This window comes from Emys orbicularis, chromosome 16 (genome assembly GCF_028017835.1).
Source record: "Emys orbicularis isolate rEmyOrb1 chromosome 16, rEmyOrb1.hap1, whole genome shotgun sequence".
Taxonomy (NCBI): Eukaryota; Metazoa; Chordata; order Testudines; family Emydidae; genus Emys; species Emys orbicularis.
This window is the reverse complement of record NC_088698.1, coordinates 16,274,563-16,293,770: the sequence shown is the minus strand read 5'-3', so window position 1 is coordinate 16,293,770 and position 19,208 is coordinate 16,274,563. Positions and strand designations below refer to the sequence as shown.

The following is a 19,208-nucleotide window of genomic DNA, read 5'->3' as shown; positions in this document are numbered from 1 at the left end:
CACAAAATGCAGGAACAGTACACAATGTTCTCCAAAGACCACTCCCATCCACTGAATCACCAAAGTACATATAAAAAAGGAGAGAACAAAACACTAGGATTAACAAATACATACAACATCATAAGCAGAGATAGATTTAAAGATTCATCCTGGTGGCTAAAACAGACATACCAGTCCTGGCTGTTAATGGCATCGCCATATCCTGGTGTATCAACTACTGTTAAACGGAGTTTCACCCCTCGCTCCTCAATCTCTACTGTAGAAGCTTCGATTTGGACTGTTCTCTCTATTTTCTCTATAATAAAATAATGTTTTAAACATTAGTATTTCTCTTGTCCAACCCCACAGATGCCCATGTACCAGAATGGTTACAATACACTTTAAATAAGTTACACCTCCACCACTATGTAATGCAGAATCCTTCAGAAAAACATGTCAAATAAACTAATACAAGTGTAAGCACAATCTATGATTAACTGAAATACCCAGAATATAATGAGTGGAGAAACAGTAGTATGTCAAGTGTAATGATGCTGTGATGATCATTTTTTAATGTATTATTTTGTTAACTTTCAGAAGTGTGCTAGGTTCTTTACCGACAGGGAGTTCCTCGTCCTAAAGAGTTTATAATCTAGATTTTACACATGACCACTGCACGGTAACAATCAACTGGAGGAAGTGGGGATTACAGTAAGATCACACGGTCAGTTTAGGCGTATAGAAATCTTATGGAGCTTGGGGGTTTTTTTTATACTCGTTGGAGTAACAGCAGAAGTGAGTTTATAGGAGGAAGACATCAAACCTTAACTTATGAGAACAGAGGGGCTTAACCAACAGTGATTGGGAGTGCTATTCCATGCATCAATGGCATGGAAGAAAAATGAATGGCTGAAGTCATTGTCAGAATGGAGGAATAATGGTGGGGAGGATGTGAAAGGAAACAAGGTTGGAGATGTGTGCTTGGACTGAATGATGTAGGGCCTTTAAATAAGAACACAGTCAAATTTACCTGCAGCTCCAGGAATGTAACGTTCTGGATAAAGATCAGTCAGGAATAAACTGTTAATTAAGGTGGATTTTCCCAAACCAGATTCTCCTGCAAACAAAATCATTTCAAGTAATTAAATACCTTCATCTTCCTTAGCAGCCTCCCTGTAACCCCACAAACCTATGTAGTGAAGTAAAAATAATTTGTTCAGCCAGGGTCCACCCTATCTTTTAAGATAAAAGATATCAGAGGCTCGGCTAAGCAATGCTAAAGAAAACAGAAAAAACAAATCTTTGGTGCTTGCTTACATATATGAATGCATGAAAATTCTAAATGTAATCTATTAAATTTAACAGTGCAAGCAAAAAGGTCACAACTGCAAAGGTCACATATATACAAATACCCACTTTACACCACAGTACTTCCAAGTCTTGAATTAAAACAGTTGCAAAGTATTCAAACCTTTTCTCTTTTACTTATGAAATCAGAAGCCATAACATTCGAGTTCACGTTTTTGTAAGTTTTGAGGTTTTCTTAAGCTAGAGATGCAAATCAGAACTTTATTTTTTAAACCGCTGTAGCACGTCAATGTAGACACTACATTACGCTGATGGGAGTGGTTCGCCCGTCAGCGTAGGTAATCCACCTCCCAAAGAGGTGGTAGCTAGGTCGATATAAGAATTCTTCCATCATCCTAGCACTGTCTACACCGAGGATTAGGTTGGCTTAACTACACCACTCAGGGGAGGAGATGGGATTTTTCAACCCTTGAGCCACCTAGCTAAGACAACTGAATTTTTAGTGTAGACCAGGCCCAGGTTAAGCACAATTGGCAACCATCTTTAGCATCCTTGCATTCAGACTACATTTATTCTACATAGCAAAAACTAAAGCAGGGATCAGCAACCTTTGGCACGCAGTCCGCCAGGGTGCCGGGCCAGTTTGTTTACCTGCTACGTCCGCAGGTTCGGCTGATCGCAGCTCCCACTGGCCGCGGTTCGCCGCTCCAGGCCAATGGGGGGCCGCGTGCCAAAGGTTGCCAATCCCTGAACTAAAGAAAGCAAGAGAGAATCTTTTAATCTTCACTTAGAAAGTTTTATAATTCTAAAAGTTTACAATCACTAACTTACCTGAAACACCCTAAAACTAGCATGTGGCGTTTACAAGTTCATCTTTGCTACATAAATTGTTTCAAGAAGCTAAACTGATCTGCAATGATCACGTATATTATATGCCAGTAAACATTTAACATTTAAAAAAAAGAAAACCGTAATATAAGCTGTCTACGCTACTGTTGATGTTGCTACCTAGTTTTAGATGGGCAACTCTTGTATTTGTCATCAAGAACTACAAGACATAAATAGTTCTACAGTGATCAACAACCACAAGTAGGAGACAACTGCTGAAACTAATTTCTTGTATAATCTTTGGTCAATGCTACAGCTGTCAGCACACAGGCTGTTTAAGACGTTACATATGGTTCTTCGTGATAAAGATGCGATTTCCTTTCTCCTACTAATTTCTCAATAATATGTAATATTAAGGCAAGTATCTCAAAAAGCTTCTTAACAAAAGGAGAGTAATTTGGGTTTTATAAAAGCAATTGTAGGGTTTTTGCTTAACTAAAAGGTGAAAATACCAATATAACTCAACAAGCCAATTACTTTGCACTTAAAAGTTCCTTCCAGTTAGACAACACCAATTTCATATGGGGAAATTTAATCAGAGACATTACCCTTAACGTCACACAGTGAGTCAGGGCGGAAACAGTAGAAGAGCTAGGAATAGAATCCCCATTTCATCAGCGAGACACCACTATGCACGCATTTTCAGACAGGGAAACGGGTCAAAGAGCAGTTAAGTCACTACCTCTAACGTCAGACAATGAGTTGGGGGTAGAAACACTACAAGAGGCAGGAATAGAAACCTGAACCCTTGGCTCTGAGCCATGCTCTAACCACTAGAGAATGCTCCCTCCAAACAACTTCACAAAATAGGCAGGATTTAATTTGATAGAATACACTAGTTTGTCTTTGTTCTTCAGTACACCAAATACAATAGCGAATTAAGAACAGGTGCATACTTAGGGCTTGTCTAAATGAACAGTTAGTGCACAGCAAGCTGGGGTGTAAATCTACCCCCACACTATCTTGCCACATGTTAAGTGTCAGTGTGGACCCTGCTGACTGGTTCTAGCAGTTCCTTAGTGTGCTCTGATCTACCCGGCTTTGAAACAGGAGTAAATCAAAGCACACCAAGAAACTGTTAGTACGAGTCGGCAGGGTCCACATGGCCACTTAGTGAGTGGCAAGCTTTACTGTGAGGTAGATGTACACCTCAGCTTGCGGCAAACAAGATGTTGCTGTAGACAAGCCCCTAATGTGCAAGACAAAATATTTTAACACTCAAGCAATTAAAGAAAACCACCTACCAACCACCATTAGAGTGAATTCAAAGCCCTTCTTTACAGACTTCCTGTGGACCTGGTTGGGCAGATTAGCAAATCCCACATAGCCTGCTGAGTCAGAAAACTGGAAAGAAAAACAAAATTGAATACAAGTAAAAATATACAAATAAACTGCACGAAGAAAGATAGAGAATCCACCAGTTACCTGGCAGCATAGCAAGACAGCCCTGGGAAAACCCATCCCAACCCTTCCTTCCCCAAGCAGTCTTTGAGAGAAGTAAAGATTCCATAGGTGCTGCGGAACATACTTGAGCAAAAGGCTCTTCTTGGACAACATTGACCGTACGCCTGCAAGAAAATGTTGCCATTAACACAAGACCACAATCAGCGGCACCAACTTTCTCTGGCGCCGGTGGGTGCCCGCGCCTCCCTGCCCCAACTCCGCCCCCATTCCAACCCCATCCCCACAGTCCCCACCCTAACTCCGCCCCCTCCCTGACCCTATTGGATACCTTCCCCAAATCCCGGCCCCGCCTCTTCCCACAGCGCGCGGCGTTCCCCCTCCTCCACCCTCCCTTCCTGCCCCATGAATCAGCTGTGTCGCGACGCAAGGGCTGGGAGGGAGGAGAAGCAGGACGTGGCGGCGCGCTCGCGGAGGAGGCAGAGGCGAGCTAGAGCAGGGGGGCAGGGCGGGGCCGCAGGGGGGCAGGGCGGGGCCACAGGGAGCTGCCAGTGGGTGCTCAGCACCCACCAATTTTTTTCCGTGGGTGCTCCGGCCCCGGAGCACCCACGGAGTCGGCGCCTATGACCACAAAAAGCAACAGGTAGCCCTGTTTGAGACTGTGAATGGGCTTGCCTGCCCTCATGCACCCCCTGCTGGCTAAGCATGGCTCTGCTAAGGCCTACTTCAGTATCCCCTTCACATCAAGCCCCTTTAAAAACCCACAGTGCCCAGACATTCAAAACATTCCCTTTCTGGGATCAAGTGTACTAGGTCCCGAACAAAGTCAATCAAAATAGACCTCCAATCTATAAAATCTTCATCCCAGTTTCAGCTGGGCCCAGACCCTTCTTCCTGAGGGTCAGTCCTCCCTTTAAAGTTCATTTCTTTCACCCCAGTCCCAAACTGGGCACAGCCCTTCCTACCTGAGGGTCTGTCTTCCTGATTTCCCAGCACCTCTTGCCTGGAGTTTTGTGTTTTCTCCATAGGCCCTCCCCCTTCTGACTCAGGGCCCTTCAGGGGCCTTCTAATTCCCCACAATGCCTACAAGCATCTGCCAAACCAACCAGCAGCTGTCTCACCCTGTATAAGGCTCGGGTACCTGCCCTTAAGCCCAATTTCGCAGCAGGCAATCAGCCCAAGTACATTGGACCCTGCTCCTTTTTTTTGCAGGAGCAATCACTGTGTGGCAATGACAAAGTTAAAGCTGACTTTTTCAGTGAGGTACGTTAAAAAGTTAATGAAAGATTTAAATCACAAGCAATCTTAAAATCACTGACATTTACAAATTGAAGAGATATTAGAAATAGGTTCTCCTGATATAGGCTAAATATAGTGAATTTCAGCACCTAAGAATGCCTGTGTACACATGCAGAGGAAAAACACTTCTGTAAATACGTGTAAAAACACAAGCACACTCGGTAGTAATGCCCAGAGTATGAATTTATCATCACCTCACAAGATGCAACTACGGTCACATAAGTGAACAAGTTAGTAATATAGTTGAACATAAAGCTCCAAAGTTCACAGTGCTAAACCTTTGAAACAAAAGTAAGAGATAGAAATGTACCTGAAAACGTATCTGATAGATTTGGGCCATAAAAATGGCAGTCCACTTCACTGTGTTATGAACTGACCCAATATCTATTATAGGCCTAAACAAGAATTGCAGCCACTTGAATTCTGGGCCCTCTGAGCTTATTGATAGCAACAAATTTTTATTCAAGACAGACACAGGAGTTTAACATGAAAGATAGATTTTTAATAAAATGATACACTGCGAATACTCCTGAACTAAAATCATTAATCAAAGGGCAGTTATTTTACTTGCAGACAAGCCTTTTACAACTCACCCAGATGGGAAAATCTTAAATTGTAACTTATACCCAATTAAGAATTTTGCATGAAGTACAGACATCAGTCCCTCTGCATAAATACAAGAATACCAGATAAAGGAAGTCTGGCTAACCTATTGAAACTATATTACTAGGGTTACATACAAGTTCATTTTTCAGTAAAAGTCAAATTTAAGAAATATATTTGAGCTAATAAATTTAGTCGGAATGTTTAACTACTTCAGTGAAAACATGAGTATTTTCAAAAGTTCAACAGAATTATATACCACATTTGTATTACGCAAGCATCTCTTTACCTTTACTTTTTCACCTGACTGAGACATGTTCCGTCACTGCAAGTTTCAGAACCTAGAAAACAAGACCTCTGTTAGCAGTACTATAGATTAGATTCATCACAAGTTTAAGCACATGACCAAGAATGGATACCTATCACATATTTATTATAATATGCCAAAGGGAAATTAACATGGTTTTCCTCAACGTACAGGGAACAGTCTAGTAATGAATTATTCTGCATTTGATTCTGTAGATTTAGTCAGTTAGTAGCTACAATAAGTTTACCAAGTGAAACTATTCAAATAACGGGGTTAAAGTAATCACAAAACAAAATCGTTCACTTTAAATGTTATAAATAAGCAATTGTAAATTAAGATTTTAACACACTACATTTTTTAAACCTAGTTAATTAGAACCCTGTATCCTTACATTACTTTTGCTTCCTTAAGTAGGGGACAGATGCATCTTACTGAATCCGAGGATGTACAGTGCCAGTGATGTAATTTTTAGTTTGTTTTGGTTCAACAGTTTGCTAATAATGCCCTGACACTCCCATATACTTTCCCTCCTTACCCCGCCATGAATCATTTCCTCCCCTTTTTCTTCTCACAGCTGAAAAATGCCTTCCCCACCTCACAGGCGTAGTTTACATATAGCCAAATGGATTTTAGTGAACCTTCCATTACAAAATTCCCAAACTTCTCCTATGTGCTCTCAGATGAGAAGATTCTCCAGAAAACCAAAATACCCACAGACTTTGAGGGTGACAGAAGTGACTGAAAATAGTATTCTAAATGTAAATGTCATCTCTAAACACTAACACCACACTGAATGTGAGAGAAGCCTGGCATTTGGCTAATACCCACTGGAAATGAAAATTCATCACAATGTTAATGCATATGTCAAAAGTATCTGCATTTCAACACCAGTTAGCTATCTGGAAGAGCTATATATTTCGGTAGCCTCACACATCTCCACATTTGAAAAATACTAGCTGTGCTATTTAGACTAATGGTCCATTTTATTCAGAACAGCTACATAACACTGAAAGGAAATGAAGAAGGGGAAGGAATACTTCACAGCTTGACTTGTTGACAACACAGCTCTTGGCTGAGAAAGGGGGGAAGTGACCTATGCAGACACCTGTGCACTCAGAAAACAGATGCTTCCCTGTCACTTAGCAGTAGCCACTGTAGCCAGCAGGATGTGGCACAAGTATTAAATGCAACTGCTCAGCCAAATCCTAGTATAAAAACTTGGTCATTTAGCTCTGCAAATACAAAGTAGGTAAACTCCAAGTTAACAATAATTGCAACTTGGAGTTTAGAGGAAAATGTATTCACAACCGGTGTAGTTTTTAGTTTGACCAGAAGTTTCAAATTCCCTGCTGGCTGCATAGTAAACTGTAGGCAAGGTCAACTCAGCGTCTTCCCTCCTCCGCCAACCTCCTTATGTATCCAGTTCCTTTGTCTGGCGCAGCCATTGGTTAAGAAATATTAGGCTTGTTTCTATGACTCTTCTGAGTGTCTCTAACTAGGCATTCCCCACATTGTGATTCCCAAGTTGGTTTAAGTATGATTTTGTAGCAATGGAATTTGTTTTTAAGACCCAACACACAAGGAGTTGGGTTTCCAGCCAGCCAATATTATGGATCCGCAAAGATGGCATAGATAAAGATTTCATTCCCTAGTCACAACTTAACCTACCGATGCAACTCACTGCTTGCCCAAGTTTTGTTTCTATATTTGGAAATAAATTTTTAAATTAAAATTTTTAAATTAATGGAGATACCCTATCTCCTAGAACTGGAAGGGATCTTGAAAGGTCATCGAGTCCAGCCCCCTGTCTTCACTAGCAGGACCAAGTACTGATTTTTGCCCCAGATCCCTAAGTGGCCCCGTCAAGGATTGAACTCACAACCCTGGGTTTAGCAGGCCAATGCTCAAATCACTGAGCTATCCCTCATCCCCGAAATGTCTGTTGTCACCTTTCCCTAGAAACTAACAAGGTAATCCATAATGAAAGAGCACTAGAACACCACCCCTGTTACAAGTGACATTTTAGTACTAGCCAAAATTACTAGGTTGGAAAATAGATGAGCTAAAATTATTAAGCTCCACTGCATGTGTACATCTGGCTCACAGAAACTAGCTTCTCACAGAACAAGGTTTACAATAAATAATAATCTTCTTAAAGAAGAGAACACGGTGGCATTTTTCTTTTTCTGCCTTTCCCCAATCCTCTGAAATTTTAACTCTCTCAACAGGGAGTTTGGATGTCTCCGGGGATGGGCAATAGGACAGTGAGCGTATTACCTCTTGGTTGTCAGTTCAAACCCAACCTAACTTTATAGTTACTGAAAGGCTCAGGAAGAATGACATTACAGTAGAACCTCAGAGTTACAAACTGACCAGTCAACCACACACCTCATTTGGAACCAGAAGTACACAATCAGGCAGCAGCAGAGACAAGAAATAAAGAAAATACAGTACACTGCTGTGTTAAATGTAAACTACTAAAAAAGGGAAAGTTTTTAAAAAAGATTTGACAAGGCAAGGATACTGTTTCTGTACTTGTTTCATTTAAATTAAGATGGTTAAAAGCAGCATTTTTCTTCTGCACAGTAAAGTTTCAAAGCTGTATTAAGTCAATGTTCAGTTGTAAACTTTTGAAGGAACAACCATAATGTTTTGTTCAAAGTTAGGAACAACCTCTACTACCGAGGTATTCGTAACTCTGAGCTTATACTGTATGTGAATTGAGTTGGTGGTTTCAGTTCCATTCTTAGGGGCCAAACACCCATGTCACAAAAGCTAGCTAAGTAGAAGTCTAAGCAGAGAAGTCTGGGCTGAATAGGAATGAAGACAGAACACCCTCTATCCCTTCACACTTTGGGTACGTCTACACTTACCGGAGGGTCCGGCGGCAGGCAATCAATGTTCTAGGATCGATTTATCGCGTCTGGTTTAGACGCGATAAATCGATCCCGGATGTGCTCGCCGTCGACGCCGGTACTCCAGCTCGGCGAGAGGAGTACGCGGCATCGACGGGGGAGCCTGCCTGCCGCGTCTGGACCCGCGGTAAGTTCGGACTAAGATACTTCGAATTCAGCTACGTTATTAACGTAGCTGAATTTGCGTACCTTAGTCCGAAGTGGGGGCTTAGTGGGGACCAGGCCTTTGAAATGATCGCTCCAGATAACGACTGACTCTGAGGTCTACTATACTCTACCTAACTGTACATTAAAAACAATCTCTGGGGCTGGTGAATAGGCAAGCCCCTTTCACCCGCACTAAAATTCCCTTAATTACTTTTTAAGTTTTAATCTGGAGATACCCATGTCAGTCACTGCAGTTCATAAACAGTACATTGTATACTTCTGAGTGAATATTCCTTTCCTATAGCTTACAATTTTTGTTCCCATTTATACTGAAGACAATTCTTGTAATACACGGTAAGCACAATTTCCTAAAAGAAGTGCTGCAGTTCTGAAGCAAAGCTACCTTCGCTATTCAAATTACTGATATGTTTGTACTTTCCATTAGATCCTATTATACAACTAACATTTGCCTTGCATTCTGATCAAAAGTTCATAATATCCAAGGCTGTGAAAGAGCAACTGCTGATCACGTCTTAAGAGTTTGCTTAACAGTCTTGGTAACACTAGTATCTAGTTAGTTACTTTGTCTAGTATTTTGCTATACTAACATATGAAAGGAGGAATAATAAAACAAGTTCTATTCCTTATCACATGTGTAATTCTTCAACAATGGTTTATCATGGTTTATATTATGCAACATAAGATGAATACTTTTGCAATGAAGAATGTTTCATGAACAATTTGGATTCCAGTTATAAACCAATGACTTTACAAACTTATCAAAGCCAAGTGATTTAAAAGAATCCCTTAATATGCCCACAAAATACCCAAAAGCAAACAACTTTAATATGTTAGTCATATGAAACAAATTAACTTTAAAGGTCCCTAACATTCTATCCACATTGCCACTGAGGTATTGTCATTTAAAATACTATTTTACCATATTAAAAAAAAAATCACTCCAGACATATTTCTAGGAAATTATTACTCTACAATGGTTCAAGTAATTTCAGCTTTTGACCTTGTGGATCATAACATTGCCTGAATGGTATGGTCATCTAGAAATTAATTCAATCCAATGACAATTAGCTGAACATCAATAGGCTTTCAGAAATATTATTGGTCCCTTTGCCCCATTACTGCAAAGCAAAACTAAAAAGAAGCCAGTTTAAAACTGTTTGAACATTAAGTTAATAGTAACAAAAACTAGAGAGAAGAATGGATTAGGAGAAAGTCTCATGTTTCTTTATAGCACCAAATCACAGTAGTACTGAAGCACTGTGTCAGAGTAGATTAGTTATAAAGACGGGACAGACTGTAATAGTAATGACTAACAAACTACTACTATCTGCATGCATTCAACTGAGTCACACAATAAAATATGACGAAAAGAAATCAGTTTGATCAAGTGGGAAACCATGCCATGTATAGAAACACTACGGTATGAACTTTCACCAACACTTGGTAATAAAATTAGTGAAAATAATTTTAATTCAAAGCAAGCAGATCATATTATGGCAGAAGGCCCACCTCAAGTGTCAGAAGACAAGTAAAGCAACATGTACAAAATGCTTCAAACAATGAAGGAAATTATAAAGATAAGTACACTCGAATTAATAAGACACATTAAGCAGTCAAACTAACTCCTGCTTTTACGTTTTTTACCCTTCTAGCACAACAGAAATTTAATACAATTGAATTTCATTTACAAGGTTTCATTTTACAAAAGTAAGATGGGCTTTTGAAAGTAATTTTCTCTGTGCATAGGTATATTGAGCTATATTACATAAATAAGTGTACTTTCGCTCAGCAAGTATGCTTTCTGAACTGCATGTTCTGTACTAAAGCATATTTCCGATCTCACAGGAATCCCATCTTAAACAGTTCTCTGTGCTAGAGTCCAAGGACCAGACAAATACTAATTTCAGTTACAGCCTGTACTTGTGCAAACACAGACGCCACAAGCATGTCACCCTACCATCTTCTACCATGAAAAAAACCATCCAGTGAGGCAGAGAGGAAGGAAACCAGGTCATTTCCTTTGTTCCTTTCAGGATGTAAGAAGTAAACTGTTACCAATAGGCAGTATGGGATTTTCCTAATGGTAACGAGAAAAAAAATGCTATGGAAAATTTACAAGGAAGGCTTCTGTACAGGATTATAAATAATATTTTAAACAATTCTTGAGTGACAGCAATAACCAATTTTTTATACAGATCCAGGAGACTCTGCAAGGATTCTTCTTGTCTGAAATCAATACTTAAAATTATATGCGGTCCCGTTGGTAATTTAAGAAGGAACCACAGGAGAAGTGAAAACTGTGGTAGGGGTGTGTATGCTGGACTTGGTCTTATCAGCACTGTGATCACATATGCTCCCAATCTTCAAGAGTGTGGACCACCAGTAAGAAAACAAGAACATTTGAACTAAATACTGCAGAATGATTTCTCTGTTGTTATAATGGCCTGTGACAAATGAAGTCCAATCCAGCTTCTCAAGCATGTCATAAGGAAGACTAACATAAAACTGTTTAGAACACCTCTTCCATACCAAGAAATATGGGAGTTTGGTGGAGAAGAGGATTACATTCCTCTCCAGACATACTCTTAAGATGGGTAGGGTGGGGGAGTATCAAAGTACAGAGAATTTTTAATTCTAGGCCAATCCTAGTAAGGGGAGGCAATAGCTGCCTCCACAGCAAAAGGCTGGCTATGCTGCTGATTTATTCAGAACGGAAATAGCTGTCACTGATTGAAAAATGTTATTTTACACGTTCATGGCTCAGAGTAATGCAGAAGTGCACTGACTTCCTTCTCTCCGGAAACTAAGCAAGTCACTTCTATCAACCTAGAATGCAGGGATTTAACTGTTGTTTCCAAAAACAAACCTGCTACTGCTACAGCATTGGAAGGCAGGCCAAGTCAAGATAAATCAATAGTTTAATACCTTGTATTCAGTGTTATCAACCTTTTTGATATAATTTTATGGCTTCTATTATTTAACAGAGGAAATGCAATGTCCTTAATTTACTTTCTCATTTATAAAAAAGGCTTATGTGTACGTACACACACACACACACACATTTTAGATGCAGACCAGTTTAAATAAAAATATCAGTTAGTTCAAGATCTCATAGGTACTGTACTGGAACATAAGGAAATAAGGAAAGATGGGCCAAATACGATGAAGAGATTTAAAAACTCATTGATATAATTTATAAAAACAATGTATACATACTGTAATTCAATATATAAAGCTTCACTGTTGCTCTAGTCCCTTATCTTCTGTACTTTTCACCCTCATTACTTAAGAAATTTGTAACATCAACAATTCTATTTACCTTTAAAGACAAAAAAGCTTTTAGTCAATAAATTTGTATTAGTGACTTGGAAAAGTTAATGAAGAAAGCTTAGATGTTTTTTGACTATTCAATTGACAGATACATCTTAGAAAGTGGATGTTTGTTCAGAAACCTTTCAACATATTTCACAAAGTTATTTTCAGTTGGGAAATAAGTTTCCCTTCTCCTCACACAATCTGCCTTACTTCACTTACACATAAATCACACCACACACTCCAGCAATGATGCAATTCTGGTGTTACATTACAAAACACTGGTGAAAAGTTGTCATGGGTCTGGCATCTTTCCACAGTACCACAGAGGTGCTTAGTTCTCTCTTCTCCTTTCTGCAGGTATGAATTCCATTATATCACATAATGAAATATACCGCACTCACAGTGTGAAGTTAAAGTTGAGCAGTTTTATGTCCAAGGGCAATTTTTTTAAAAATATTTTATTTCAATGAAGAACACTAAACCCACCTAAAAAAATACTCTAAATTACAAACACATTGGATCAAAAAGCAGAAAGTTTAAAATTAGCAGAAAATTGACATTTTAACAGAGAGTATTGTTACTGTAGTATTTACATTGATTATGAATACCAGAAAACAATCTTGCCTGGGCTACACTAGAACAGAATGGGTTTGATCCTACCAATACTTACTAGCCATACCACTTCTACAAGTAGCCATTTCACTGAAGCCAACAATATGACTTGCAGTAATAAGTACTACACATGGTGGTAGGCATTTCCACTGCCAGGACCCATTTATTTATATGGTCATTATTCAACACTTTCTCCATGTGGATTTAAGACTAATAATTCCATTATATTAAAAATGTAAAGCTCTGATTTTCAGAACAGCATGTATAAATAATGTATGAACAAATCTAAGGTTCTGACCCTACCCATTTTTTTTTTAATTTTAAATCCAGCTTTATCTTCTCTTAATATTATTTGTACAGCACCAACAGTACTCTAGACACTTTCTTGCCATCATTTCAACATACAGTCATCGAGAAATAAGTCTAACAGAGCTGGTTATCTAACTCAAAGACAATGCATATTAGTCATTAATGTAGCAATCGTGTTTCCTTCCTAAGCAAGCAACTACTGGTAACATTTTCAAAGAGTTATTGTATTGTGAAAACATATCTTAAAATGGTCTTGTAGAAGTTTGATCACCCACTTGTCAAAGAAAAATAATTTTTGATGGAAAAAAATGAATTATATTTTATTCATTATAAGTCATCATAATACAGGGCAGGTGAGCAGGTACTGTGCATGGGCTGCTAAAGGTTAGTGACAATTCTGCAGGACAGCTTTAAAGGGGGTGGGGAAAAAAGGCAAAAGACGACATTGTATTGTTCCATGCAAGAGAATCTGCAGCCACAAAAATAAAAATGGTCTGAAAAGGAGTGCAAATATTAATTTAATTGCCATGATACTGTTTAGATTTCCTCCTATATGCTGAGAAATAATCTAAGACATATAAAATAATTTAAAAACGCATGTATCATCAGCTACCAAATCAAGTACTATGTCTTATTGTCCAGCTGTGGGATCTACATTTCAACTTCCACATCCCCATTTTCCCTTGATTCTAACCTCAGATTATGCTTGATGCTGCAATTTTGAAAGCATTTTAGGAATGCAAAATGGATTTGGAACTTCTTGGCTCCATCCACACCCAGCACTTCTGATTAAACTATGCAGTGCAGAGCCCAACAGCAACAGCTGGGTCTTAGTCCCCTTCTAAAAAGATCTACCCGTTCCTTGTTTGTTTGTTTGTTTAAATGTGTTTTGTATATCTGTAAAATAATCTTCAATAAACAGATTACAAAAGAAGCCCTGCCATTTTCTCTGTTCCAGTCAGACACACATTCTCCCCCTGGAGCCTCCAACCTGCTTTGGTTTTGTGACATTAAAAAGGCATCAGTGCTGCATACTTAATAATTAAATCTTATTAAATCACACAGTTATCTTTAATTAAATCACACAGTTAGAGTCCTAGACACGGCCCAAAACCCCAGAAAGGCTGGAAGGGAGCTGTGGGGAGTGGGAGGGAGAGAGAAAGAGAAGGAATGATTACTGGAGAGGGTCTTTTACTCGCTTCAGACTCTCACACCCACCAGGGAGTCAGAGGGGCAGGCAGAGATGGGCTGCCAGATATGGGCTCTTTAAAGGCAGACATGCAGCCCTCGACATCCCCCTCCAGAGCAGGTACCCCAATTACAGACACCCCACCCAGGCACTGGAGCCAGCGCCAACCTCAGGCCGCGCGGAGAGGCTCGGGGGGAAAGAGGCGGCCTGATGCAGCGCCAGCAGCACGTACCCCGCAAGGGAACTGCCCAGCCCCCTACACACGAGAGGGGGAGGGGAGGGCAGTCCGGGCCCGGACAGGGTGAACAGGGGCTCCGGCTGCAGAGACCCGCCTCCCTCCTCCCTGACGGCGGGGGGGGGGGGAGGCGGCTCCGGCTGCAGAGACCCCCCGCCCCCGGCAGCGGGCTGCACTCGGCTCCCCTCCTCTCTGCCCTGTGCTTACCTGGGCCCAACCCCCCGAGAGCCTTCGCCTCCTCCGCGCTCGCCCAGCTGCCAGGCCGCAATCCGGACCGGAACCGCCCCCTCCCTGCTCCTCCGGCATCCCACAAGGCACCGCGGTCGCTCGCCTCCAGGCCTGCCCTCTCTATGGTTCTGCCGTTCACGCGACGGGGAGGGAAGGGCCGTGTCAGGGACAGTGGAGACGGGGGCTAGAGTGTCTCTCTCCTGCCCGCCTCGACAGCCGGCCCGAGAGGCAGCAGGGGGAGGGGCCGCGGTGGCGGCCTTTGGGGCGTGGCGACGGCAGCTGTAGGGGGCGCAGGGTTGGGCCCGTCGGGGCAGAGCTGTGGGCCAGGCCGCTGGGCACAGTGACACATCGGGCAGCATGACACACCATCATGTGGCGCGAGGACAGCAACATGACATCATGGTAATGTCATCGTGTGATGTCGTTGCCTCGCCACTCAATGCAGCGGTGACATCACGCCATGGGAGGAGGGGCGCAAACCTCAAGGTGGTTTTGGAGCCCATTGATAGCTTCTGGGCTCTGATCACTATGGCTGCTGCAAAAGGTTTTTAAATGGCGCTTTTCTGTTATTTGTGTTACCATCGCACCTAGGAGCTGCAGCCACAGACCAGGACCCCATTGTGCTAGGCGCTGTACAAACACAGAACAAAAAGAGAATCCCTGCCCCCAAAGAGCTTACAACCTAAGGCCCTGATTGCAACAAGTTAGCTCATGTCTGCATTTCTTTATATGGCTAATGTAGAGCAACAACTATAATTTTGCATTCAGATGGTTAAGCCAGTTAATTGCATCTGGAGTAGCAGAGCGTATTGCTCTGATGTTTTTTTCGTATTTGTGAATTGGACCTTGAGTTGTTATATGTTCCATGGTCTTCTGGGTGACAGTGTCAGACTGGAGAGTCTTTAATTTCCATTTTTGCAGCAAGTATCCATATCTGCCATGGTTTGTGCAGAATGCAGATGCGTTTTAGGGTTGCCCATGGGTGGAAGATGGCAGCCTTCATGCGGCCCACTCTGTTCAATGAGAATCACATCTAATACCTTCAACCCAGTGACCAAACATCGATCAATGATCTCCGGTCTTCAAAGCAACAACTCAAGCCACCGTAATGGCCCTCTTCAGGGCCAAGTAACATGCCAGATAGATTCTGGAACAAGGCTCCTCCAACAAAACACTCAGGGACTTTCCCAGGCAAAGTGCAAGTATCTCGCAAACATTTTGAAGACACATAACATCGACATCCTTACGCTCCAAGAAACCCACATCTCCAATGACCAACAGGCTACCATATCCATGGTTACAACCTCACGACTAGCCACCACTACCATCTGAATTATGGCCTAATCATATATGTGAAAAACACCATCACAGATTTCGATGTCTTCCCTCCAAGTGAAGTATCATAGGGACCTCAAGAGGTCATCTAGTCCAGTCTCCTGCACTCAAGGCAGGACTAAGTATTAACTAGACCATCCCTGACAGATGTTTGTCCAACCTGCTCTTAAAAATCCCCAATGATGGAAATTCCACAACCACCATAGGCAATTTATTCCAGTGCTTAACTACTCTGACAGTTAGGAAGTTTTTCCTAATGTCCAACATAAACTGCCCTTGCTGCAATTTAAGCCCATTGCTTCTTGTCCTATCCTCAGAGGTTAAGAAGAACAATTTTTCTCCCTCCTCCTTGTAACAGCCTTTTATGTACTTGAAAACTGTTATCATGTCCCCTCTCAGTCTTCTCTTCTCCAGACTAAAACCCAATTTTTTCAATCTTCCCTCATAGGTTACGTTTTCTAGACCTTTAATCATTTTTGTTGCTCTTCTCTAGACTTCTTCCAATTTGTCCATATCTTCCTGAAATGTGGCACCCAGAACTGGACACAATACTCCAGTTGAGGCCTAATCAGCACGGAGTGGAGCGGAAGAATTACTTCTCGTGTCTTGCTTACAATACTCCTGCTAATACATCCCAGAATAATGTTTGCTTTTTTTTTTTTTTTTGCAACAGCATTACACTGTTGACTCATTTTTAGCTTGTGATCCACTATGACCCCCAGATCCCTTTCCGCAGTACTCCTTCCTAGGCAGTCATTTCCCATTGTGTATGTGTGCAAGAAGAAGCCACCTACACCACTGCCATCAGGATAGGAGAGTTGCATATTACCAACGTATATGTCTGCACTGCAAAATGCAAACATGCTTTAACTGTGTTGTAACTAGATCTCTCAGCACAGTTGACTTTGTAGTAGAGCTGATTAACATTTTTCAAATTGAAAATATTTTTTGTCAAAAAATGGCTTTTTATTTCTATGCAAACCTTTTATCATTTTCTATTTTCAAAACAAGAACTGTCTGAATTTTTTTTTTAATTTATAAACATTTTTTTTTAAATCCCCTCACATAACTAAGCTGACCCAAAAACTAACTAAAAAGATAATCTTATTTCAGAAATGGAACGCTATAATTAAGGTTAATATTCTGTCACAGGTATTTTAAGTAAAAGTCAGGAACAGATCATGAGTAATAAACAAAAATTCACAGAACCCCACGACCTGCCCCTGACTTTTACTAAAAATACCCAGGGGTGGGGGGACAAATAGAGTGATGCGGGAGCTTACAGCTGCTCCAGCCCCAGGGGGGCTGACCCAACCCCGGCCGCTGCTCCAGTGGGCTGCTCTGCCAGGCCTGAGGACCACTGCTCTGGCGGCTCCAGGGCTGGCCACTGGCCGCTGTTCTGGGGGTTGCTGCTCCATTCACCCCAGGGCTCAACGCTGGTCAGCTGTTCTGATGGACCCAGGACTGGGTGCTGCTTTGGTGACCCCGGGGCTGGCCACCGGCCACTGGTTTGGCGGTCCTAGGGCTGGTTGCCGGCCACTGTTCCAGCAACCCAGGGGTCACTGCTCCAGCAGCCCCACGGTTGACTGACGGGCAGCTGTTCTGACATCCCCAGGGCTGGCTACCAGACGCTGTTCCTGTGACCCTGGGACCGTTGCTCTGTCAGCTCTGGGGCTGACCACCTGTCAGCTGTTCCAGCAGCTCCAGGGCTGGCCACCGGCCACTGCTCTGATGGCACTGGTGCTGGCCGCTGTTCAGGTGACCCGGGGTGGGGGCTGTTGCTCCGGCAGTACCGGGGCTGACTGCTGGCAGCTGCTCCAGCCCTGCTGCTGCTGTTGCAGCAGGGTCTGACTGCCGCTGCTCCAGCCCCAGGGATGCTGACCCAACCTCAGCCACTGCTTACACCCTGGGATCGCTGCCTGGGACCCAGAAGAAGTCATGGAGGTCCCAGGAAATCACAGAATCTGTGACCTCCATGACAGAATCATATCCTTAGCTATAATTGATCAAGGAAATATTTCAGTGACAGATTTTGATTTGAAAAAGTACGTTGCAAAAATTTTCCCAACATGAAACAAAAATTACTGCAAAATGTCTGATTTTTTCCTATCTGAGGGGTAGCCGTGTTAGTCTGAATCTGTAAAAAGCAACAGAGGGTCCTGTGGCACCTTTAAGACTAACAGAAGTATTGGGAGCATAAGCTTTCGTGAAGAAGTGAGGTTCTTACCCACGAAAGCTTATGCTCCCAATACTTCTGTTAGTCTTAAAGGTGCCACAGGACCCTCTGTTGATTTTTTCCTGTTTTTTTACCAGCTCTATTTTATAGTGTTGATGGGATTGTAAAACATGCTGCTTTCATGTTTTACAATGAAGTTTCCAGCCCTTCTGGTTGTAGAGATAACCTTCAAAATGTAAACTTCTGCAGTATTGTCCTTTGGTGTCTGCATGCGGCCAGACTACTGAAACAATAGCCTTAAAAGAGGTATGGAGGTCCCCTATTCATGAGATGTTTACTCTGCAGCCTAATTTAATTTACCAGTTAAACACTAACATTCAGAGCTTATATTGTATGGCTGACATTCAATTTATTAGAAAATGCAAATAAGCCTGCAAGCTTTGACCAGAAAAAGAGTATTTGACAGATTTTTGTTATCACCAGCTAATACATGTGCCTATCTGAGTTGGTACAATGGAGCTTTTGTAAATCCAGTACTCCACCATACAATACTTACAACGTGCTTTAATGTTCCCACTTTGGTCACAACTTATACAGGATCAGGCTCAATATAAAGTCCAAATAATTATATTGCAATCTTAAAACCATGTTTGCCAGATGATTCCCAAGACCCATCCATAGAGCCAGTTCAGTGGATACATGGGCAGAATCACAGCTGTTCCAGGAAGAGGTAAATCCCATCTCCAATGGAAAGGGGGGACCTCCATGAGGAAATCTTCCTCTTAGCCTTCTCCTGTGTATTTTATGGGAACAGTCTGGTCCTATATTACTAATTAGTACTTGAAAAACATTCAGTGGATATAGAATGTTAGTTTTATTCTCTATGGCCCCAATCCTGCAAAGACATACTCATGAGCATGAGTAGCTGGAGCACATACCAC

General features: G+C 41.8%; 1 protein-coding gene across 1 annotated transcript in view; it reads right to left on the bottom strand.

The window, feature by feature from the left end:
* Window positions 1-14,812, bottom strand: part of LOC135890390 (septin-2) — a 50,742-nt gene extending 35,930 nt beyond the window's left edge. The window contains exons 1-5 of the mRNA XM_065417796.1: window positions 14,736-14,812; window positions 5,768-5,819; window positions 3,420-3,519; window positions 1,010-1,096; window positions 172-295 (exon numbers count right to left, since the gene is read on the bottom strand). Of these exons, the coding sequence (XP_065273868.1) occupies window positions 172-295; window positions 1,010-1,096; window positions 3,420-3,519; window positions 5,768-5,794 (338 nt within the window). The 5' untranslated portion in view covers window positions 5,795-5,819; window positions 14,736-14,812. The remainder of the gene's footprint in view (window positions 1-171; window positions 296-1,009; window positions 1,097-3,419; window positions 3,520-5,767; window positions 5,820-14,735) is intronic.
* Window positions 14,813-19,208: the final 4,396 nt, after the last annotated feature.